Source organism: Anabrus simplex, chromosome 1, assembly GCF_040414725.1.
Source record: "Anabrus simplex isolate iqAnaSimp1 chromosome 1, ASM4041472v1, whole genome shotgun sequence".
Taxonomy (NCBI): Eukaryota; Metazoa; Arthropoda; class Insecta; order Orthoptera; family Tettigoniidae; genus Anabrus; species Anabrus simplex.
In genome coordinates this window covers 612944449-612968185 of record NC_090265.1, presented here as the reverse complement: position 1 = coordinate 612968185, position 23737 = coordinate 612944449, and the positions used below count along the sequence as shown (strand labels likewise).

General features: G+C 39.9%; 1 protein-coding gene across 1 annotated transcript in view; it reads left to right on the top strand.

Annotated features, from left to right (window-relative positions):
- Positions 1-23737, top strand: part of LOC136881917 (myb-like protein X) — a 116645-nt gene that overhangs the window by 76915 nt on the left and 15993 nt on the right. The window contains exon 7 of the mRNA XM_068229111.1: positions 19271-21095. Coding sequence (XP_068085212.1) covers positions 19271-21095 — 1825 coding nt within the window. The remainder of the gene's footprint in view (positions 1-19270; positions 21096-23737) is intronic.

Genomic DNA, 23737 nt, shown 5'->3' with positions numbered 1-23737 from the left:
GGGAGCTGTTACTTAGGGAAATGAGGACAAATTATTAGAATTAATTAATTTTTCAGAAATTATAAACTTTATTCAGCCTTAAACATGTACAGTCCCCCGGACTTCAAAACACCGGTTATGGTCCACAGATGTCACGACTCTTAAAGAGGATTAACCTATGAAAGTTATAATCCCCGACCCAGCCGGGAATTGAACCCGAGACCCTTTGGGCCGAAGGCCAGCACCCATGGAGTCGGATTACGTTACACTGTGTTTCTAAAGACTATTTCGAAATGATGACCATGTGATATAAAACACATGTACCTTTGTTGGAGACAGGGGACTTTAAAATTACATTTGTGAAACTAAGATTGCGAGAGTGTTTGAACAAAAATTTCAGTTTAACGCTGGTTTCTTGTAATGAAGCGAACTTAGAATGTTTCTAAGAAACATGAATTTATAACGTAAACTATACATCTTTTACTTTTAATATTATTGTTCAATAAAATGTTGACTATTGCTAGGAAATATGCGAATATTAATTTAAATGAATAAATAAAATTACGTAAATATTTCAACTTGTTTATTATTACTAATTAAAATATACGATGGGCGTTTCACGTACATAAGTCTAGCAGCTGTATCTAGTAGAGCGTAGCATGTTTCTTCTTCAACTGAAATTCCAAAGTACCTGCAGTATCTATCAGCATTCGAGCAAACTGTTATGCTGTCGCCGTGCTAGTCACACGCCCTCTTTACTTATACTACTGTAATGACAAATACGTATCATTTAATCAAAAATATAATTTTTTCTGTGCAATGAGGTTAATATATTCAATTTACACTTCATGTTTCTTATGCATACCCCTCATATTTCGTTGAAATTCCATTGGTTAATGCATGGAACTCCATGCATCCCACAAAGAACGTACGGCATTTTCACTCTGAACGTGTATACCGCCATGTCTTTTTCCCTTTTCTTCTTTCGAAATTAGTTAATGAAAATCTTTTAAACCCACAAACAGAACAATCATTATGGTAACTGCAGTTTATACGCGCCTCAGAATCATTCGTTTGAAACAATTAATCTCATGCAGACACCGTATTGCTAGACCGCTGCCGGCGCCTGTGGTTCAGAGATCAGCCTTTTAGCTACTCGTCTCCAAAATTCACGGGATCACTCCCAGCCAAATCACATTAGTGAAGTCAACTCAAAAGTATTAAATTTAGACAGCTATGACAATGAGGTATTATTATTATTATTATTATTATTATTATTATTATTATTATTATTATTCCTAAGTAAGGCCCATTCTTATAGACCATCAGGTCGCTCATGGGCATCATTTCAAAATATCTGCACCAGGCCGCTACGGAGATCATACACTATTATTATTATTATTATTATTATTATTATTATTATTATTATTATTATTATTAGAGCTCTTGAAACAGCAGAAATGTACGGCTCCAAATGTTGGGAAAAGTAAAAGAAGCACGATCAACAAATGCACTCCACAGAGATGCGAATGCTGTGGTTGTCTGTGGGCGTTAGTGTGACCGACGGAATATAAGAAGGACCGACGACCCTAGGAGATACTTGGGAGTACCCACGCCGTGAAGAAGAAGAAGAAGAAGAAGAAGAAGAAGAAGAAATAATTAAAATTAGCGAGGCTTATCAAGGTGTATAAATTGAAGCAAACGCGTAGAGACTTCAATATGGATCACGGAACTGTGCTGTCTTTAAAATTCCGGCTTAGTAATAGGACAAACTTGGAAAGGTCTCTCAGTTTGGAGCAAAGTTGGAGGTAAAATATGTTCCAATTATGGTTTAATTTGGGAATTAGAAAAGATAGAATCTTGTCTTCATGAAATATCAGGGTCAATAGGAAAAGCAAGGTATCCTGAAAACGTAAAATAGTAATGAATATGAACCTAGATGTGCTAAAAGAAGAGAAAAATAGGAGAATTTGTACCATTTCATTGATTCATTGATTGTGTTTTATTTAGGTTCCCTATTAAAAAGCGCAGCATTCAAGATTCATGGGAATACTGGTCCCTGATGGCCTGGGAAGCGTTCAAGGCAAGGTTAGCAGACATGACGAATATTAATATACATTCTTTTGCAACAGAAAGTGCTATGAAGTTCATTTGATACATTCACAGCACATAGTAGTAAAAAGAAAAAAAATCAAAATACTGTACCACACCAAGCATTTGTTGCAGATTAACAAGCACTTCCAGGATGCACTTAATGCGGTGTTGAATTAACAGTGACGCGGAGGCAGGCGGTGTTGGGTTCGGCCATGAAGGCACACAAACGTCGGTTTTCTCCAGAGGAACATCCTGCCAGAGCTAGCACAACACATCCACCAAGTCTACCGTGGTTGCCGCTGGCAAAAGTTGCCATCCAGTCTGCTCCCAAACAATCTCAACACCTTTCCTATCCTAATGATCCGGATATTTCATGAACACAAGATTCTATATTTTACATTTCCCAACTGTAACTATAATTGAAATATCATTCTCCTCAAACAGCTCCAACGTGGAGACCATACGATCGAGCGAGTTGGCCGTGCGGTTAGGGAAGCGCAGCTGTGAGCTTGCATCCGGGATATAGTGGGTTTGAACCCCACTGTCGGCAGCCCTATGGTTTTCCGTGATTTCCCATTTTCTCACCAGGCAAATGCTGGAGCTGTACCTTAATTACCCCCCATTCCTAGTACTTTCCTATGCCATCGTCGCCATAAGACCTATCTGTGTCGGTGCGACGTAAAGCAAATTTTTGTAGACCTTACAAAGTTTGTCCTGGTGAAGGCTTATTACTAACGTCTGGAGACCTTCCTGGCCAAAGAAACATGCTAACATCATTGAGGTAAGCCAGAGATACCTATGCTGGAAAATGAGGTTACTGAGCTACATCAGGAAGGAAAACGCACAAGGTCGCAGAATTACTTGGTCGTACCGCCACGCCGTCAGGGTTGATTCAGTCACCACCAAAGAGGAACGGGAATCAAGGGAAATGACACCCGAGACCATGCTATCTCTTGCTAAGGCGGTGTGCCACTCTAAAACGGAGTATGTATCATTATGCTGGCCAGGACATCTCCAAATTTGAATTTGGTTGTCGTAGGCTACATACCCAGAGAGAACCGTGATCCGTCCCTTAACACCACTTGTTACCAGTCATCAAGCTGCATTGCTGCTTGTTCCTGGGTGATGTTCAAACGTGCTCGCTGAAGCTCGGGTCGTAATAGTAGACGTCGTCATGAACGCTGCGATGACAGATCTTGTTCTGCTAGCCGCAGGTGAACGTGCCGTGCTTGCAGCCTGTCGCACGACGGAACGATCCTACCGGCTGATGGTCCTCCACACAGTGCTGTACGTTAATGGAGTTTCTTGACAGAAATCAAAGTTAACCGTAAATCGAAGTTTCTTTTCTATTTGCTTTACGTGTACCGACACAGATAGATATTATGGCGACGATGGGACAGAAAAGGCCTATGAGTGGAAAGGAAGCGGCCGTGACTTGAATTAAGGTACAGCCCCAGCATTTGCCTGGTGTGAAAATGGGAAACCACGCGAAACATGTTCAGGGTTGCCGACAGTGGGGTTCGAATCCACTATCTCTCGGATGCAAGCTCACAGCTGCGCGACGCTAACCGCACGACCAACTCGCCCGGTAAATCAAGTTTTTGTGAATGAGATGATATTGGTGGGTTTTAATCGAAATTTAAACTTTTATTTGGCAAATAAATTAAAACAAAATTGTATATATAAATCCCCTGTCTTCAAAATCAAGGTGAGAGAACGGAGAATAATATTTTATTCTTGAACACCTTACGGGATGTAGCTTCACTTAATTCAGTATGTAACAGCTTTATTTAACACTGGCAGGACTGGATTTGTAAATTGCCAAGTGATTCTGACAAAAATATCCCAAATACTACCCAAATTTCATTTTTAATATGTACCAACAGATGGAATATTAAGCAACAATGTTAAAATTATCGCACTTTACTGCAGCAACTTCATAAGTAAATGCTTAAAACCATCATCCTTAAGATGTATACGCAAGGATTAGAGCTATAATTGACTATCATTTTTGGGAAAATCTTCAGTATTGGTAGTTTCGTGTGCATTATGTTATCCTTGGCTCCATTCAAGGCGGTATAGTTTGATAATAGAATACTCACTCTACTTTACAAATTGCAAGTGGAGAGTCGCCGTATACAGTACGTTCCAACTTCGATTGCAATAAGTTCCCGAACACAAAATGTACATAGGCCCTAAATCCGTTGCTACTGTCGCGCCAACCAACACACTGAGTGGCTTCAGACGTGTGACTCATCGTATCTGCGGCGGGGCATTGGGGTGTGCGCATCACTTTACTGTTTGTGGACTATGTCTGGTTACCTGAAATAGGATTTTTACCACCTTCAGCGCACTCGATTTTTCTATTTTTGTGAATTGGGCACCGCAATGCGCGCCAGGGGTCGAACTAAACATTCTCGATGCGAGTGTGTGTCCAACATCAATGCATAGTGTAGTCAGAAGGGTTCAGGTGGCGATAAATTCGCCGAAACTTCTAACCTGCCTCTCTTCGTCCGACGATGCGCCCCATCCCAAACATTTCTAGCCTGTCCGAGGCTTGTCCAATGTGCCGTCGTCTCCTACTGCGTGTTCACTCAACTTAGCACTGTAACTCACATTGTCACAAAGGCCTTATCCGATTTATTGCATCTTTGAACGATGGAGGGACATGTTCGCCCCCTGGTGGCATTTCCGCACAAGCAATTGTATGGCAATCTTCGTTGTACTCACGCGATTCCTCCATGGTGAGCAATTTCTTAGAAAATTAGTGAATAACAGAGCAGTGGCTCCTGACCTTCTAGCGCACACTATGCCCTTTCCGAAGAAGAAATTATTCGTGAACCCCTCCAGAAATTCTGCTGCTTAATAATAATTAAACTACACGTTCGCACGCACAGTTCAACAGTGTAACAATGCAATTTATTCCATCACTCTAGCCACTGTTACTTTGCTGTATAAACATTTAAAATAATCTAAAGAGACACTTATTTATAGATTGTTATTTAGGCTAAGAACAGGCGTAATAATGGATAAGTTCTTTCAGAAAATGTATTGTTTCTGTTAGCAACAGCTCGAAATATCGTAAATATTTCAGAAATTAGAGAGAGAGAGAGAGAGAGAGATTTATTAAAGACTAGCAAATGTACCCGTGCTTCGCTACGGTATTCTGCATTGTATACGAATATTGAAGTAAATACTGTACATGCAGTAAATAAGATTGTTTTAAAATAGCATGTCTCTTAGCGTTATCCGAGAAACAATATGCAGAGGTCCCCATACGTTGTTTCCAGTGTAAAGTGCTTGTTACGGATTTGTGATGATAACGACAGGCTCACTTCCCTACTGCGATTCACAATCGAGTTGGGAAGTTTACATTATAATTGCAGGCCCCATTGCCTACTGCGCGGTCACAATCTATTTGGGGAGTTTCCGTTACAATTGCAGGCCCCCTTTCCTACCTCCAGACATATTACAAATTGAAGAGTTTTTATTATAATGGCAGGAAACTTCCCTACAACCAGTCAAAATTGAGTTGTGCAGTTATCATTATAATGATAGGCCCCTTTTCCAACTGCCAGCCAGCTTCCTGCCAGTCACACCAAGTTGATGAGTTTCCATCAAAATAGCAGGCCAGTATGCCTAATGCCAGTCACATTTTAGATGGGTACATCTGTTTATAACTGCGGGAACGCTTGCCTACAGCCAAAGACTGTATGCTGCATGCTCCCTTGCCTTCTGAAAGTCAAATCGAGAAGTGAATTATTCATTACAATGGTAGGCCTGCCTCATTAATGCCAGTTACACAGGAATTGGAGAAGGACTCCATTCCTACTGCCAGTCATAGTCGGTGTGCGGAGTACTGATTACAATAGCAGACACACCCTTTCTCGATCGCTACAAAATCGACATCAGTGAATATATATAGTTCGACATACGAAAGTATGTGCTTGTTTACAATATTGCAGACCTTCATTTACAGATTAACTGCTTCTAAACGGTACATCATATCGAGAAAAGATTGTACCATAAGACGCCGGATTTAGCGGCCTAAATTGCTGGTCATATGATATCTCAATTATTCATGGGGCAGATTGAGTTAGAAACTTGGGTAAAATTTGTGTAAGATTATCTCACATTGCATTGCTTTTCGGATAATTAAGTGACAGCTACATACATAGCATTTGGCTCACATATGGCTACTGGGTGGACCAATTTTCGTGTAGAGTATGATGATTCTATCTTTCCTCCAAGTGATGGAAGGTATGAATTATGTATGTGAAAAGTACTACTTTACTTAAGATCGAGAAATAGAGAAAAGTCAAACGTAAAATGGATATAAATACGACAAAAAGTCGTACGACCAAGGTTGTAGATCACTCCAAATTGAACGGGGATTGTGCCATCCGTTATGTGATGATACTTCCCGAAGGTCTGCACCATCATTAAAATTGCCTCCATATTTCGATATTCTTCGGGATAGAAAGGGAAAAATTTAAAGCTCTTGGAAGTTTTCCGCCCGTTACAGGCTAAGTCGTAAAATTTTGCCAAATTTCAGTTTTCTTTCTCGACTGGCAGATTATGCCGCAATCTGGGTTTTCAGTGAGAAGTGTAAAAAGTAGAACTTTCAAGATACTAAACCAAAAAATATGCAGATGATCATTATTACCCCTTAAGCGTGTAGCTGTACGAAAATTTCAACAAAATAGTCTATGTACAGGCACACAGTAGTTACGATTTTATTTACATAGATAGATAAGGAACCTGCTCCACGTACAACACCTTTTGGGCTATATCCGCTGGACTTAACCGGAAAAACGGACCGTTTATGATATCTCCCTTATTAATCCTCCTGTCGAAAAAATGCACATGAAAAAAAGTTTTAGAGATGGAATTCCATCATGTTTGGTCGATTTCCAGTCAGGTTGGTCTTGTACTGTATATATTCTAGAAGAGTAAAATCACCATTTCGGTTCCCTATAAACCGCCAGTCCATTCCGGGAACATGAAATGTTATTGACGATTAACACCTACCGTTGGACAGGTGGATGTTAATATAAAGTTTGACTCAAATATCTTCAGTAGTTTTCAAGTTGTAAAACATACGCTTTACACGCACCCGCTCTTGAGTTAAGTCCGGTGGGACTTGTACCGGAAAACGGTCCGTTAATGATATCTCCCTTATTAATCCTCGTATTGAAATGATGCACATTTGGAAAAAGGCCTAGAAATGAATTTCCATTACGGCAGCTAAATTTACATTAAGTTTGGTTGCAAAATGACGGTTTCGGTTTCGTATAATCCCCCAGTCAATTCAGGGATTCAGAAACAATACTTGCCCTAAAACCTACCAAAGGACAGATGGATTCTAAATATCAAGTTTGGTGGAAATATATCCAGTAGTTTCCAAGTTTTAGACAAACAGACAAACGAACAAACAGACAGACACCAAAACAGAATATATGCAGATGGTCATTATTACACCTGAAACGGATAACTGTACGGAAATTTCGCCAAAATTGTCAATGTACAGACATACTCTAGAAGTGTAGACCTTTATTTCGATAGTTACTGCTTTGCAACTGTACGACGTATCTACAAACGGACTTCACCATCAGACGCCCCTTTCAGTGCTCTACATGGTTGGTCCTATGACATCTTCTCGTATCTCCTTTATTTATGGGTTAGATTGAGTTAGAGTCATTGAATGGGGTGAAATCTTGTACAGTTTTTGAATGCTACTTTATATTTTTGATTCTCATGTGACAGCTAGAATCATAAAATTTGGCTATAACATTGCCAATGGTCATGTCAATGTGCGTGCCGAATGTCATGATTCTACCTTTCCTATAAGTGTGCCAAATGATAACATATACGTGTAAAAGTACAAAATCAACTTGTGTTTAATGTATTAGGGATAGAAATACGACGAAAAGTCACAGGACAAAAGTTGTAGATCTCTCCAAAATGAAACGCAATTTGCTTTGTGACTTTTGATACGACTTACTGATTAGCCACCAATTACCCCGAAACGAAGGTCTGCACCGCCGTTAAAATTGCAGCCATATTTCGGAATTTTCCTGGGCCAGAAGTTATACATTTGCATAGCTTAGAATATTTCCTCAAAGGAAAGAGTGTACAGCATTCGGGATTAGCACTCGCATACATACGTGGTAATTAAGGAAGAAAGTAATACAGTTTAGTAAGTTGAAATTAATAGAAAATAGATTATAACAGAGGACATCCGGATGACGACAAATATATAAATACCAAGTGAATGTATTGGAAAATCAAATGCTCCTCAATAAATTATGCCGGAGTGAGTTATGGATATAAGAAAGCGGTAATCGGAGAGAAATTTAGGCGCAGGGATTCTTAGGTAATCAGATAAGAAGATGAATATTTGTGTTATTACTTATGCTATTCGAGGACGGTTATAACCTCCAATGATATTCCGCCAATATCCCGCAGAATGGCCGATTGACGACTCTCTTGCTTTCTACCCAAGGAACAACCACGAATTTAAAGGAATGATGAGGAAAATGACAATACGTTACTTCCCTGCTGGCAAGCAGTCAGAGACGTTGCCATGGTAACCCATATATTCGTTATCGCTCTGTCGGTCCCTCAATGCCGAGCATGGTATCGGCAGAAAATAGTAAATTTCTCCGTCATTTGAAGAGTAAGGTAAATTATGAACACAACGAAAGTTGTTTGTGATGAAGAGACCTTTCACATACGGTCCACAGAGTTTGCAGAAAATCAATAGTATAAGAGAAAATGGAGGAAGACCGTTGTGGTTTTCCTATAGACCCCCGTCTTTTCAAAGATTTTAAAATGATATGCATATCGAAACCTTCCCCGGGGTGAGTATACTCTAAATATGAAGTTTGGTTGAGATCTATCCAGCCCTTTCGACGTGATGGTGGAACAAACAAACATTTTTATTCTTTTTATTTTGCTAGTTGCTTTACGTCGCACCGACACAGATAGGTCTTATGGCGACGATGGGACAGGGCAGGGATAGGAGTTGGAAGGAATCGGCCGTGGCCTTAATTAAGGTACAGCCCCAGCATTTGCCTGGTGTGAAAATGGGAAACCACGGAAAACCATTTTCAGAGCTGCCGACAGTGGGGTTCGAACCTACTATCTCCCGAATACTGGATATTGGCCGCACTTAAGCCAAACAAACAAACAAACAAACAAACAAACAAACAAACAAACAAACAAACAAACAAACAAACAAACAAACAAACAAACAAACAAACAAACAAACAGACAAACAGAAACGAACAACTTTATTTATAAGATTATTTTTATACCACTCCCCTCGCCCCCTGCCAAAAGGGTGCTAGGGGTGTCTTACCCTCACGCGGTTTGTCTCCTGATTCTAATTGATAAGTGTACCACGTTTGGTGAAATTGCTCCAGTGGTTTAGGAGGAGATGTGTCATATACACACCCACACCCACACACCCACGCACACACATACATCAATTTTTATATATAGTAAGAAGAAGATAATATTTTTATATGTAGTTTTTCGATTAATTTTATATCTCACCCCCTTCGCTCCCCACTTGGATTTGCAAAAAATCCGGAGTAATACTATTCATCTCAGAGACCCTGAAATCTATGGATTCGAAACTGTTTTTAATTATTTCTATATCTCACCCCACCCCCCCACCCTTTGCTCCCAACCTAAAAGGGGGCTGGATTTTAAAAAAATTCTAGAGTATCACTTTTCAACTCAGCGACCCCGAAAACTATGAATTCGACACTATTCTCGATTATTATTGTAACTACCACCCCCCTGACCCTCTCCCTTAAGGGCGCTAGGGATGGCTTACCCCCCACAGTGATCGTCTCCCGATAGTAAGTGATTCGTGTACCAAGTTTGGTTGAAATTGCTCCAGTGGTTTAGTTGGAGATGTGTCATTTACACACACACTTCCATTTCTATATATAGTAAGATTTTTACACTCGTTCTTCACCCCCTTTCCATCCCCGCCCAAAGGAGTCCTATGAGTGCCTTACACAACAGTATATTTTTTTCCCAGATATTAAGTCTTATTTGTACCTATTTTGGTTGACAGCTATGCCCAAACGTACATGCATAATCTCACTGCTCTAGAATCCTGGAGCTGACGTTGCCATGGTTACGGCAGTTCATTTCTTTATCCGATTCCTAGAGCAGGGGTAGTGTGGTGCCAATATCTCCGTAACGGTTGGTTTTAGGGCCTTAAAACATGGTTTTCGGGCCCGTAGGGCTTACCGAGTTTTGTTCTTTGCGTCAAGAGGATTAAATTGAGCTTTGTCTCATCCTTATACGACAAATTCGATATTTTGCCTATAATAGTATAAGAGAAAATGGAGGAAAACCGTTTTTCCTATAAAACCCCCGTCTTCTCAAAGATTTTAAAATGATATGCATATCGAAACCTTCTCCGGGGTCAGTATACTCTAAATATGAAGTTTGGTTGAGATCTATCCAGCCGTTTCGACGTGATGGTGGAACAGACAAACAGACAGACAAACAGACAAACAGAAACAATTTTATTTATATAGACTAGCTGATGTACCCGTGCTTCGCTACGGGATTCTCAGAAAGATTGACTTTGTGGTTTTCCTAACTGAAGTCAACATAGGTCATTACAAAAACGTCAGTAGGAATGTAGCGATTAAAAGCAATGTTATCATATAAAATACTCGATCAAATTAAAAACTGCACATTTTCTCACTTTTAACGAACAGTACTACGGTGCCGATCTAACAGTCCAAAGTTCCAGAGCTGGAATGACCAGGCCGCAGACAGCCGTGAACACTTCTCTGCTCATTCCAATCAGTACCTCAGAGTAGGGACTGAAAAGCTCGAATGCTATGATGAACCAGTGTTTTACGTACCAGTAGTATCAGAACATTTATGAAACAGAGAAATGGCATGCTAAAGAAGAAAGTTACCTAACTCCCCAACTACTTCCCGCCAATATTCAGGCAGACTGTTACACTCGCACGACTGGGCGAGTTAGCCGTGTGGTTATGGGCGCGCAGCTGTGAGCTTGCATCCGGGAAATGGTGGATTCGAACCCCACTGTCGGCAGCCTCGAAAATGTAATTCCGTGCATTCCCATTTTCACACCAGGTAAATGCTGGGGTTATACCTTAATTAAGGCCAAGGCCGCTTCCTTCACGCTCACAGCCCTTTCCTATCCCATCGTCGTCATTAGACCTAACTGTGACGGTGCGACGTAAGTCATTAAAATAATACTCGGTACGCAGCAGTAATCCTATCTATCGGCAACAGAAGACAAAGCACATCACAACAAACAATGGTCAATGTAATGTTTTTCTTGATCAATTTTATGAGCCTTCTATATTGTAGGCCTTCACATTTAGTTTTCTTTCGACTCTGTGATCTTAGGGAGTCTTATAAAATTATTTATAGCGTAGACTGTAGTTCCTTATTCTCCGACTTTACGTACCGATTTTCATTAAATCCTCTCTACCCATTTTCTCGTGACTCGGCGCGGATAAGGACTTAGGAACAAAAATCCAAATTCATGAATATCTGTGATCATAGCTGGTATGGTAACAATGTATAAGACATAAATGATCGGAAATATAATGCTATGTAACTGTAGTTATGTAGTATTTATCAATACGACCACTAATAACGTAATTATGTCCGGCTGTATGGCTAAATGGTTAGCGTGCTGGCCTTTCAATTCTAAAGGCATGCACCTGGCGAGGCGAACTTGTCTTCGGACACTCCCGGCACTAAAAGCCACACGCCATTTCATTTCAACATAATTTTTGGGAATTAAATTTTACCCCTAACCTACCATTTCATTTAGCGTGAATAAAATTATTTATGGCCTAGATTATAGCGACTTATTCCCCAACTTTGCATACCGATTTTCATTAAGATAGGACCACTAATAGCATAAATATTTGAGAATTCCATTGTAAGCCTTCCTCTAAACTGTCATTTTCCTGAGCATGAATACAATTATTTACGGCCTAGATTATAGCGACTTATTCCTCGACTTCTCCTACCCATTTTCGCTAAGATACGACTATTAATAACAAATATTTGAGAATTAAATTTTAGGCCTTCCCCTAAACTACCATTTCACTCAGCGTGAGTAATATTTATGACCTAGATTATAGCGACTTATTTACAGACTTTGTATACCGATTTTCATTAAGATATGACCACTAATTACATAAATATTTGAGAACTAGCGAATGTACCCGTGCTTCGCTACGGTATTCTACATTGTATTCGAATATCGAAGTAAATAGTGTACATGCAGTAAATAAGATAGTTTTAAAATTGCATGTCTCTTAGCGTTATCCGAGAAAGAGCATGGGGAGGTCCCCGTACGTTTCCAATGTAAAGTGTTTGTTACGGATTTGTGATATAACGGCAGGCTCACTTGCCTACTGGCATTCACAATCAGGTTGGGAAGTTTACATTATAATTGCAGGCCCCATTGCCTACTATGCGGACAGAATCGATTTGGGGAGTTTTCGTTAAAATGGCAGCCCCCCTTTCCTACCTCCAGACAGATTACAGTTTTTATTATAATGGCAGGCAATTACCCTACTATCACTCGAAATTGAGTTGTGCAGTTATCATTATAATGACAGGCCCCTTTTCCTACTGCCAGCCAGCGTACTGCCAGTCACACCAAGTTGGTGAGTTTCCATCAAAATAGCAGGCCACTATGCCTAATGCCAGTCACATTTTAGATGAGTACATTTCTTTATAATGCCGGGCACCCTTGCCTACTGCCAAACACAATCGGGTAGGGGAGTTTTAAACAAAACTGCATGCTCACTTACCTTCTGCAAGTCAAATCGAGAAGGGAACTATTCATTACAATTGTAGGCCTTCCTTACTAATGACAGTTACACAGGAGTTGGAGAAGGAACCCTTTCCTACTGCCAGTCAAAGTCGGTGTGGGGAGTACTGATTACAATAGCAGACCGACCCTTTCTCGATCGCTAAATCGACATCAGTGAATATATATAGATCGACATACGAAAGTATATGCGTGTTTACAATATTGAAGACCTTCATTTACAGATTAACTGCTACTAAACGTACGTCATATCGACAAAGGATTATACCATAAGACACGCCGGATTTAGTGGCCTAAATGGCTGGTCCAATGATATGTCATCTATTCTTGGGTCAGATTTAGAAACGTGGAACAGGGTAAAGGTTTTGTAAGATCATCTCACATTACATTACTTTTCGGATAATAATGTGACAGCTACATACGTAGCATTTGGCTCACATATGGCTACTGAGTGGGCCAATTTTCGTGAAGAGTTTGATGATTCTGTATTTCATATAAGTAATTGAAAGTATGAATAATGCATGTGAAAATTCCAAATTGACTTAACATCGATTAATAGAGAAAAATCAAACGTAAAAGGGATACAGATACGGCATAAAGTCATAAGACCAAGGTTGTAGATCATTCCAAATTGAACGGAGATTGTGCAATCCGTTACGTGATAGGAATTTCCGAAGGTCTGCACCATCATTAAAATTGCCTGCATATTTCGATATTCTTCGGGGATAAAAAATGAAAAATTTAATGATATAGGATTTTTCATTCGTTACAGGCTAAAACGTATAATTTTGTCAAATTTCAATTATCTTCTTATTCTTCTGGCAGATTATGCCACAATGTGGATTTTGGGCGAGGCGGGTAAAAATTAGGACTTTCAGGAAATCAAAAATTATGGAGATTGTTATTATTACCCCTTAAACGGAAAGCTGTACGAAAATTTCGCCAAAATAGTCAGTGTAGAGGTACACAGTCGTTACGATTTGATTTATATAGATAAGGAATCTGCTCCATGTAAAACACCTTTTGGGCTATGTCCGCTGGACTTAACCTGCAAAAGTGACCATTCATGATATCTCCCTTATTAATCCTCCTGACGAAAAAATTCACATGAAAAAAAAGGTTTAGAGGTGGAATTCCATCAGGTTTGGTCGATTTCCAGTCAGGTTGGTCTTGTTCTGTATATATTGTGGAAGAGTAAAATCACCATTTCGGTTCCTTATAAACCGCCAGTCCATTCCGGAACATGAAATGTTATTTACGTTTAAAACCTACCTTTGGACAGGTGGATGCTAAATATAAATTTTGTTTCGAATGTCTTCAGTAGTTTTCAAGTTGTAAGGAATACGCTTTACACGCACCCGCTCGTGAGTTAAGTCCGATGGGACTTGTACAGAAAAACGGTCCTTTAATGATATCTCCCTTATTGATCCTCGTATCGAAATGATGCACATGAGAAAAAAAGGTTTAGACATTAATTTCTACCAAGGTAGGTAGACTTCCATAAACTTTTGTTGTGTATATTTTTTGGAAGTGCAAAATCACTGTTTCGGTTTCGTATAAACCCCCAGTTAGTTCAGGGATTTAGAAACAATATTTGCCCTGAAACCTATCAAGGACAGGTGTATTCTAAATACGAATCTTGGTGGAAATGCATCCAGTAGTTTCTAGCATTCACGTACATACGGCGTAATTAAGGAAGAAAATAATACAGTTAAGAATGTTGAAACTAATAGAAAATGGATTATAACTGAGGACAGCCGGATAACGACAAATAAATAAATGCCGTGAGTTATGGATATAATAAAGCGCTAACAGAGGAGAAATTTAGGTTCAGTGATTCTTAGGTAAACAAATATGAAGATGACTAATGGTGTTATTACTTAATCTATTCGAGGGCGGTTATAACCTCCAACGATATTCCGCCAATATCCCGCAGATGAGCCGATTGATGCCTCTCTTGCCATCTACCCAAGGAACAACCACGAATTTAAAAGCATGATGAGGAAAATGGCAATACGTTACTTCCCTACTGGCATGCAGTCAGAGACGTTGCCATGGTAACCTGTAGGTTCGTTGTCGGTCTGTCGGTCACTAAATGCAGAGCATGATACCAGCAGAAAATTGTAAATTTCTCCGTCATGTGAAGAGTAAGGTAAATTATGAACATAACGAAAGTTGTTTATAATGAAGAGACGTTTCACGTACGGTAAACGAAGTTTACAGAAAATCAATAGTATAAGAGAAAATAGAGGAAAACCACTGTGGTTTTCCTATAAACACCCCGTCTATTCAAAGATTTTAAAATTATATGCATATCGGAACCTTTCTTGGGATGAGTATACTCTAAATATGAAGTTTGGCTGAGATCTATCCAGCCGTTTCGACGTGATGGTGGGAAAACCACTCTGGTTTTCCTATAAACCCCCCGTCTATTCAAGGATTTTAAAATGATATGCATATCTAAACCTTCCCCGGGATTAGTATACTCTAAATACAATGTTTGGTTGAGATCCATCCAGCCGTTTCGACGTGATGGTGGAAAAACCATTCTGATTTTCCTATAAACCCCCCATATATTCAAATATTTTAAAATGATATGCATATGGAAAACTTCCCCGCGATGAGTATCCTCTAAATATGAAGTTTGGTTGAGATCTATCCAGCCGTTTCGACGTGATGGTGGAAAAACCATTCTGGTTTTCCTATAAACCCCCTGTCTATTCAAGGATTTTAAAATGATATGCATATCAAAACCTTCTCCGGGATGAGTATACCCTAAATATGAAGTTTGGTTGAGATCTATCCAGCCGTTTCGACGTGATGGTGGAACAGACAAACAGACAGACAAACAGAAACAATTTTATTTATATAGATTTTTACACTCGTTCTTCACCCCCTTTCCATCCCCGCCCAAAGGAGCCCTACGAGTGCCTTACACAACAGTATATTTTTTTCCCAGATATTAAGTCTTATTTGTACCTATTTTGGTTGACAGCTATGCCCAAACGTACATGCATAATCTCACTGCTCTAGAATCCTGGAGCTGACGTTGCCATGGTTACGGCAGTTCATTTCTTTATCCGATTCCTAGAGCAGGGGTAGTGTGGTGCCAATATCTCCGTAACGGTTGGTTTTAGGGCCTTAAAACATGGTTTTCGGGCCCGTAGGGCTTACCGAGTTTTGTTCTTTGCGTCAAGAGGATTAAATTGAGCTTTGTCTCGTCCTTATACGACAAATTCGATATTTTGCCTATAATAGTATAAGAGAAAATGGAGGAAAACCGTTTTTCCTATAAAACCCCCGTCTTTTCAAAGATTTTAAAATGATATGCATATCGAAACCTTCCCCGGGGTCAGTATACTCTAAATATGAAGTTTGGTTGAGATCTATCCAGCCGTTTCGACGTGATGGTGGAACAGACAAACAGACAGACAAACAGACAAACAGAAACAATTTTATTTATATAGATATAGATAAATCATCCGTCCTCCAAAGAGGGTGAGCATTTGGATCCGGAATACAGTTTCAATTTCAATGGAGTTTTATCTTCTTTTTTCAGGGTTGTGAGGGAGCAATGTTAATCACGTTATGAGGTACAGATGGAAATGAATGATTCGCAGAGAGTCCCTCAGTATCTGTATTAATATATTTTTCTAATTCGCAGAATGGAACTTTCATTTTTTTTTTTTGGAAGGTCGATGTCAGACTAGGGAGGGTGCTTCTTGCTCCGAAAATCAGGCCTCTGGCTATCAACCCATCGTTATGTATTTTGTACTTGGATGAGAGGTGAGGCAAGCACGGAACATAAATAGTTTGCTTTCCTAGGTCCACATCCCGAGCCTGATTTAGGTCTCTTTCAAAGCGAATGGTGGGTTCTAAGACAATTGCTTTAATGTCCTTTCTGTCGATCGCTATGATGTCAGCCCTGCGATTAGCGTCATCGCTAGAGATGCAGTGAACCTCCTCGTGCACCTCCCATCCACGCTGTCTCAAGCCTTGAGCAATCGACGTTCTTACACGATGGTGGCGATGGTTGCGCATTAGCTCAGTTTTCCGGCAGAATCCCAGCACATGTTCAAGGGTTTCTGCCTCGTTACAGCCATTTTGGAAGCAACGGGTTGCCTTGAATGACCTGACTGCGGTGAGGTTGCATGACATCTTCACTGCGTTTATGAATTCAGAAGAGGACAGAGTGATTTATGAGTCATCCAGGAGTTTGCTTTCGGGCAGTCTGAATATAACACAACTCCCTTTCCTTTATGTGGCAGCTGGCACCACGACTGAAAGGATCGATTTCTCATAATTTCACGTAGTTTTCTTACGTCAAGCTTTGGGGGAAGACTTTCTTTTTGTATGTGAAGTCTGTGGAGTACCATATCTTGTTCTTCAGTTAACTTCCTTACGTATGGTAGAGGAACGTCCTGAATATGGAGTAAGCGATTACAAATATTGTAATGCTGTACACTGGCTTTCCATTCTGCGCAAATTATTCGCATCCCTCTGACCTTTCTCGCACTATACAGCATCGAAATTGGGTATTATCTGGCAACATCATTATTTCTTTTACAGAACTTCTTATAATTTTGCCCAGATCTTTAATAAAAGTGTGTGATAGTTGTGTCAGAGGGGCACATTGTAGAGGATAGATCAAACCCGACCAAACAAACTCGTTAATTATCTTGATCTTTTGCTCTGGTTTTAGAAATTTTGTTTTTACCAGATTATTTAAGTCAGAAGTTATTGTGCTTATTAGTTTTTGTCTGTCAAGAGAAATTTCGTTGTTGAAGCCAGTTGCTAAATACTTGATTCGTTCATTTTTTTATCGATGGGATTATTGATATTTCGAGTGTAGTGACATTTCCTTCAGTTAATTTTCATTTCTTCAGAATTACAGACTTGCTTTTAAGAGGATAGATATGTAAACCAATTTCTGCAAAGCTGCTTTCAGCTAAATTTAACAAGGTAGTAGCATCAGTTTCGGTTTTACTGAGGATGACTAGGTCATCTGTGAAAGCAAATGAAGATAACGGCTGTAGATCATAAGATAAAATATAGCCATAACGTTGGCGTATGCCATGGTCAGTGAGATTTTGTATTACAGTATTCATTGCTGAATTAAACAGTAGTGTTGAGATAGGTGACTCTTGAGCTACGCCACACTTAAATTCGACGGGTTTTGATTTCTTATTATCAGTTCCCACTTGAACTGTGTTCTCTGTAGGAAATGCTTCAATTAGTCTACATAAGTTTGGAGGAATTTCCGATTGTCGAAGAGATCGTTTGATATGTTCATGTCCGGTAGAGTCAATTGCTTTTGTGACGTCTAAAAATGACGCAACAATCCTTTTTGTTACGTTTCGCATCCTAGAGGCAACCATTCACGAGGGAAGCGTTGACATGAGTTCCAGGTAATGGCACGAAGCCACGCCGGTGAGGACTTAATGTGACATATGAACGCAGTCTCAGATCTAGTACTCGTCCAGTTATTCCCCTAATAACCGAATATATGGTTATAGGTCTCTTTCCTTTAATATCATTTATGTCTTCACCCTTATGTATTAAAACTGTTTAGCCATTTAGAGTTTAAGGTACATAGAAAAAATGAAGCATCGTGTTGACGAGTAACGTCAGAAATTTAGTAACCTTGATGTGCCGTATACACGAACTATAATATAATCTGGGCCTGGTGAGGTGTCAACTTTAATGTTGTATAATGCCTTGTGGGCATCATCTACTGAAATATTGATACCATCAGGTAAGTCAGTGTTTTTTTACATAAGAGAAAGAGGAGAATTCTTGGTGATGAATGATGCATCACATGTGTTACATGTGCTATAATTTACACGCATTCTGTACATTGTTGTGAAAAGTAGTATCGGTACATTTATTAAAGTAAAATATGGAAATGTAATAGTGTAATAAAATAATGAAATCCATCTCTCCCCTCCCAAACAGCATCCTGCAGTTCTCCTAGGGGTCGTGATCCACATTTTGTGGAAACACTGTAATAGAGAGTTGATTTTAACCGCCATAGGCTAATTGGGATTCTATCTATCCATGTGATAATGCATATGAAAATACCTTCTAAAAGATTCACTACCAGTTCATATCCGTCCTCCCTACGCTCTCTCTTGTGGTTCTCTAATAATTTAGAAATTAAAATAGATAAATTGCCATTCTCATAATTTAACTATGTCTCCTTTAGTATAAATTTACAATGCAGAATTAATAATCGAGTTATTTTCCATAATATGTGCTACAAATGTGACTTTCCTATTTAAATATATAGAGTAATGAATGTAAAGTAACTTAATAAATGCAATTATTTTTCAGAACAATTGGACGCAGATCTCGTTGCATCACATAAATCACTAAAGAAGCTAAAGGACTTGGAGGAAGCTCAAACTCATACTAGTGATGATATCGTTACAAGTCACTCTGATACAGCAATACAGGTGAATAAACGAAATGCCACTCAAGATCAGGTGAAAGAACTGGACTTCGCGAAGGACCAAAAGAAGAGCCAAGGAACATTAAAAGAGGAACAAGACAGAGTAGCTGCTCTAGACGACGAGTTAGACGGTGACAAATCAGGCAGAAGAGAAATGATGAAGTCTCTGGACACTGAAAGTCCTAGACCCGAGTCCATTGAAGCTGAACAGAAGATGGTGGCTGGTATGGATGATGAATTAGAGGGTGATAAATCTTCAATGAATAAAAAGTTGACAATGGATGTAAAATCCGGTGAATCTGAATCTGAGTCAGTTCAGAGTCAGCCAGAGACAGATAAGTCTACTGGTGTTGAAAAGGAAAAGACAGTGAAAAGGGGTGATAAAGAAATAAACAGTGTTAACTCTGAAGTACAAAGTAACGGAATTAAAATTAATGAGAAAGAGGGAAAGAAGAAAAAGAAGAAACCTAAGCATAAAGGCAAACATAAAGGAAACAAGACGCGTAAGGGCAAAAGTGACATCAGGCGTGTCCAGTTAGAGAAAGCTGGAGTCTTGATTCCAGTAACTAATAAAGACGAGCAAAACCAGAAAGTGAGTGATAATAACCACCAAAATAACCCAAATGAAGCAAAGGCCAATGGAAAAAATACTCCTTACTCTCCAAAATCCATATCGGGAAAAAAGACTGATAAGGAAAAAGAACCGCATGAAGGGAATGATACCAAATCACACGATCAGAAGATGGCTACAATTGACTCAGCAATTGCTTATCTCTCTGGAACGAAAGTTCCTCCAGGTAGTAAAGAACAAGAGAGTAAGTGGCAAAGAGTGACAAGCAGATATAAGAACATAAACGGGAAGAATGAAGTGCGTAATACAGATGATCCTAATTCACATCCGAATAGTTCTAAAAATGCGGGTTTAAAGCTGACATCTTCCAAAGAAACAAGGATTACTTATCCACCTTGGCAAACATTGAGTTCAAATAATTACCGTATGCCGTCCAAAGAAGAACGAAGTAATGCTAAACCACCGTATTATAGTGACATAAGCAGTTATGATAGACCAAGGGACGAATGGCCACATTTATCTCTTGAATCGATAAAGCATGGTGGCAACACCGATAAGCAGTGGTCTGCTATCTCAAATATGGTAAACCAACAACAGAAACAGCATTCCAAGGACGATAATGAAGCCACCGCAAATAAAATAATGAACAACTGGCCAAAATTTCCTCCAGATATGTCATCACAGAAGGAAAACAGCGTTGATGGAGACAATTGGCCAAATTTTCAAGCAGAGCACAGTGAGAAAGACGACTGGACAAAATCATCTTTAGAATCGGCCCTCTCGAATCATATAAGCAGCACTTGGCCACAGAAAGAGGGAAGTGGTCATAGAACTGGTGGCAGCCGTCAATGGCCTCACTTCGCTTATCATCGCGTAACGTCCAGTCCACAAGTCCTAGCGCAGCAGAGAGCAAGACATCGCAACGCTTATATCGCTGTTTCAGTCGTAGCACCTCCGGGCAAGCCCAAGACACTCCATAAATCCGTTCCAGCGTCTGCAGGATCGAGCACCAATATCAGTAGCAGTGAAAACGGTACCGGTAGCAGCACAGTCAGTAGCGACAGGAGTACCAGTAAAGGAGAAGACAGACCTTCACAGCCTCTACCAGACAAGATTGACCAACTTTTAGCCATGAGGTAAGATACCTTCTATACTCCGTATTTATTATACATAATGATAGAAAGCTTAGGGCCAAAATAGAGCGTGGTTGTAGAGGTGGACACTTAGAGAGTGGCAAAACTTGTGATCGTTCACAGAAATTCCCCAGCAGTCACACGAGTTTTGGGGTCACTGCAGCACGGGGTGGGGCTCATTAGCTTAATCTAGGGGTATCCCCGCTAACCTGCCTGGGCTCCTGCTCACTCGTTCTAGATTAATATTCTGGACTAGCAAATGTACCCGTGCATCGCTACGGTATTCTACATTGTATTCGAATATCGAAGTAAATACTGTACATGCAGTAAATAAGATTGTTTTAAAATTGCATATCTCTTAGCGTTATCCGAGAAACAACGTGGGGACGTCCCCATACGCTGTTTCCAATGTAAAGTCTTTGTTACGGATTTGTGATATAATGGCAGGCTCACTTTCCTACTGCCATTCACAATCGAGTTTGGAAGTTTACATTATCATTGAAGGCCCCATTGCTTACTGCGCGGTCACAATCGATTTGGGGAGTTTTCTTTACAATAGCAGCCCCCTTTCCTACTTCCAGACAGATAACAGTTGAGGAGTTATTATAATGGCAGGCAACTACCCTACTATCAGTCGAAATTGAGTTGTGCAGTTATCATTATAATGTCAGGCCCCTTTTCCTACTGCCAGCCAGCTTTCTGCCAGTCACACCAACATAGTGAGTTTCCATCAAAATAGCAGGCCACTATGCCTAATGCCAGTCACATTTTAGATGAGGTCATTTGTTTATAATTGCAAGCACCATTGCCTACTGCCAAACACAATCGGGTAGGGGAGTTTTAAACAAAACTGCATGCTCCCTTGCATTCTGCAAGTCAAATCGAGAAGTGAACTTCATTACAATGGTAGGCCTTCCTTACTACTGCCCGTTAGACAGGAGTTGGAGAAGGACCCCATTCCTATTGCTAGTCAAAGTCGGTATGGGGAGTACTGATTACAATAGGAGACACACCCTTTCTCGGTCGCTACAAATCGACATCAGTGAATATATATAGATCGACATACGGAAGTATATGCTTGTTTACAATGTTGCAGACCACCGGGCGAGTTGGCCGTGCGCGTAGAGGCGCGCGGCTGTGAGCTTGCGTCCGGGAGATAGTAGGTTCGAATCCCACTATCGGCAGCCCTGAAGATGGTTTTCCGTGGTTTCCCATTTTCACACCAGGCAAATGCTGGGGCTGTACCTTAATTAAGGCCACGGCCGCTTCCTTCCAACTCCTAGGCCTTTCCTATCCCATCGTCGCCATAAGACCTATCTGTGTCGGTGCGACGTAAAGCCCCTAGCAAAAAAAAAAAATGTTGCAGACCTTCATTTACAGATAACTGCTGCTAAACGTGCGTCATATCAACAAAGGATTGTACCATAAGACGCCGGATTTAGTGGCCTAAATGGCTGGTCCATTGATATCTCATCTATTCTTGGGTCAGATTGAGTTAGAAACTATGAACAGGGTAAAGTTCTTGTAAGATTATCTCACATTGCATTACTTTTCCGATAAATATGTGACAGCTACATACATAGCATTTGGTTCACATATGACTACTGGGTGGGCCAATTTTCGTGAAGAGTTTGATGATTCTATATTTCCTACAAGTGACTGAAAGTATGAATTATGCATGTGAAAAGTCCAAATTTACTTAACATCCATTAACAGAGAAAAATCAAACGTAAAAAGGATACAGGTACGACAAAAAGGTCAAAAGACCAAGGTTGTAGATCATTCCAAATTGAACGGAGATTGTGCAATCCGTTATGTGATAGGACATCCCGAAGGTCTGCACCATCATTAAAATTGCCTCCATATTTCGATAATCTTCGAGGATAAAAGGTGAAAAATGTTATGATCTTGGGTGTTTTCCGTCCGTTACGGGCTAAAACGTATAATTTTGTCAAATTTCCACTTTCTTTTTTCGTCTGGCAGATTGTGCCGCAATCTGGATTTAGGATGAGGATGGTAAAAATTAGGACTTTCAGGAAACTAAACCAAAAAAATATGCAGTTGGCCATTATTAACCCTTAAACGGGTAACTGTGCGAAAATTTCGCCAAAATAGTCAATGTTCAGGCACACAGTCGTTACGATTTTATTTATATAGATAGATAAGGAATCTGCTCCACGTACAACACCTTTTGGGCTATGTCCGCTGGACTTAACCTGCAAAACTGACCATTCATGTTATCTCCCGTATTACTCCTCCTGACGAACAAATCGACATGAAAAAAAAAGTTTTAGAGATGGAATTCTATCACGTTTGGTCGATTTCTAGTCAGGTTGGTCTTGTACTGTATATATTGTGGAAGAATCACCATTTCGGTTCCCTGTAAACCACCAGTCCAGCCCGGGAACATGAAATGTTATGGACCTTTAAAACCTACCTTTGGACAGGTGGATGCTAAATATAAAGTTTGGTTCGGATATCTTCAGTAGTTTTCAAGTTGTAAGAAATACGCTTTACACGCACCCGCTCTTGACTTAAGTCCGATGGGACTTGTACCGAAAAACGGTCCGTTAATGATATCTCCCTCATTAATCTTCGTATCGAAATGATGAACATGAGAAAAAGGTTTAGAAATTAATTTCCAT